Raw genomic sequence first — 973 nt, 5'->3', positions numbered from 1 at the left:
TATATATATATATATATATATATATATGTTGCAGAAATTGCAAATACCCTTTTGCCGGAAAATCCACCATTATCACCTGACTCGAATCCTTATGCACGATTGCTCAACAGCGAGACGTTTACTAATACTATGCATATGGTTCGACAGAATCCGTCATTATTATCACAGGTTTATACCTTTTGTTTCCGTTATTTTGCTTTAATTTATTTTATTTATTTTTGGAAAACAATGTTATCCATGATTTCAGTTGTTCACATCGAACCCTGCAATTTCATCGGCTATGGAGCACTACATACGAAATGCTATGCCAAATTTTCGGAATACTGTAAAATTTTGTAACTCTTTTTTTAAAAAGAAATGAAATCCAATAAATTGGGATAAATCGAATTGTCGTTTTTTTTTGTTAGCTGGGAGAAAAGTATTACAATTTTTTTCGAATCATCCTTGCAGCAAGTCTCATAAATTGTCTCGCAAGTTCTGTGCTCATTTTAGTGTTTAAGATGTTTCTGTGGCGCTTCTGGATGTTGGGAACTTTATTTCGTTTGCATTAGAATGACTACAGGGTATTAACCTGGAAACAACCAGCTAGAAAACGGAACTCATTTAAAAATAGTAGGAATATGTAGATCAGTTTTACCATTTTTGTATTAATTTTCCAGTTGCAAAGTCCAGAAATGTTGCGAACAATTTCTAATCCAAGAGTGCTTGAAGCATTCCATCAAATTCATACTGGCATGGATACTTTACGTCGTGAAGCTCCACAACTTTTACCTCCTGGATTGTAAGTAGATCTTTTTTGCACTAGTGCTCATGTAAAAATATAGGAATTATATGATATGTAAGTGGATTTGTTTTATTGTTTTGCAACATTGTCTTTCCAGTTTTCCAACTGCTCCAGTGGCAGCTACAACGACGTCTAGTACTACTTCCAGGTTTGTGTCTTTCTGTTTTCTTGTAATGTCAAAATTACAAA

At 33.7% G+C, this 973-nt stretch overlaps 1 protein-coding gene across 1 annotated transcript; it reads left to right on the top strand.

Moving 5' to 3' along the window:
* Positions 1-129: 129 nt before the first annotated feature.
* On the top strand, positions 130-785 carry LOAG_16005 (Ubqln2 protein; the record flags this gene model as incomplete). Its single annotated transcript, XM_003151493.1, has 3 exons — positions 130-168; positions 248-325; positions 660-785. 3 exons carry the CDS (start codon positions 130-132, stop codon positions 783-785), a joined length of 243 nt encoding a protein of 80 aa, XP_003151541.1.
* Positions 786-973: the final 188 nt, after the last annotated feature.

This window comes from Loa loa, assembly GCF_000183805.2.
Source record: "Loa loa unplaced genomic scaffold supercont3.3561, whole genome shotgun sequence".
Classification (NCBI taxonomy): domain Eukaryota; kingdom Metazoa; phylum Nematoda; class Chromadorea; order Rhabditida; family Onchocercidae; genus Loa; species Loa loa.
This window is presented reverse-complemented; position numbering and strand designations above follow the sequence as displayed.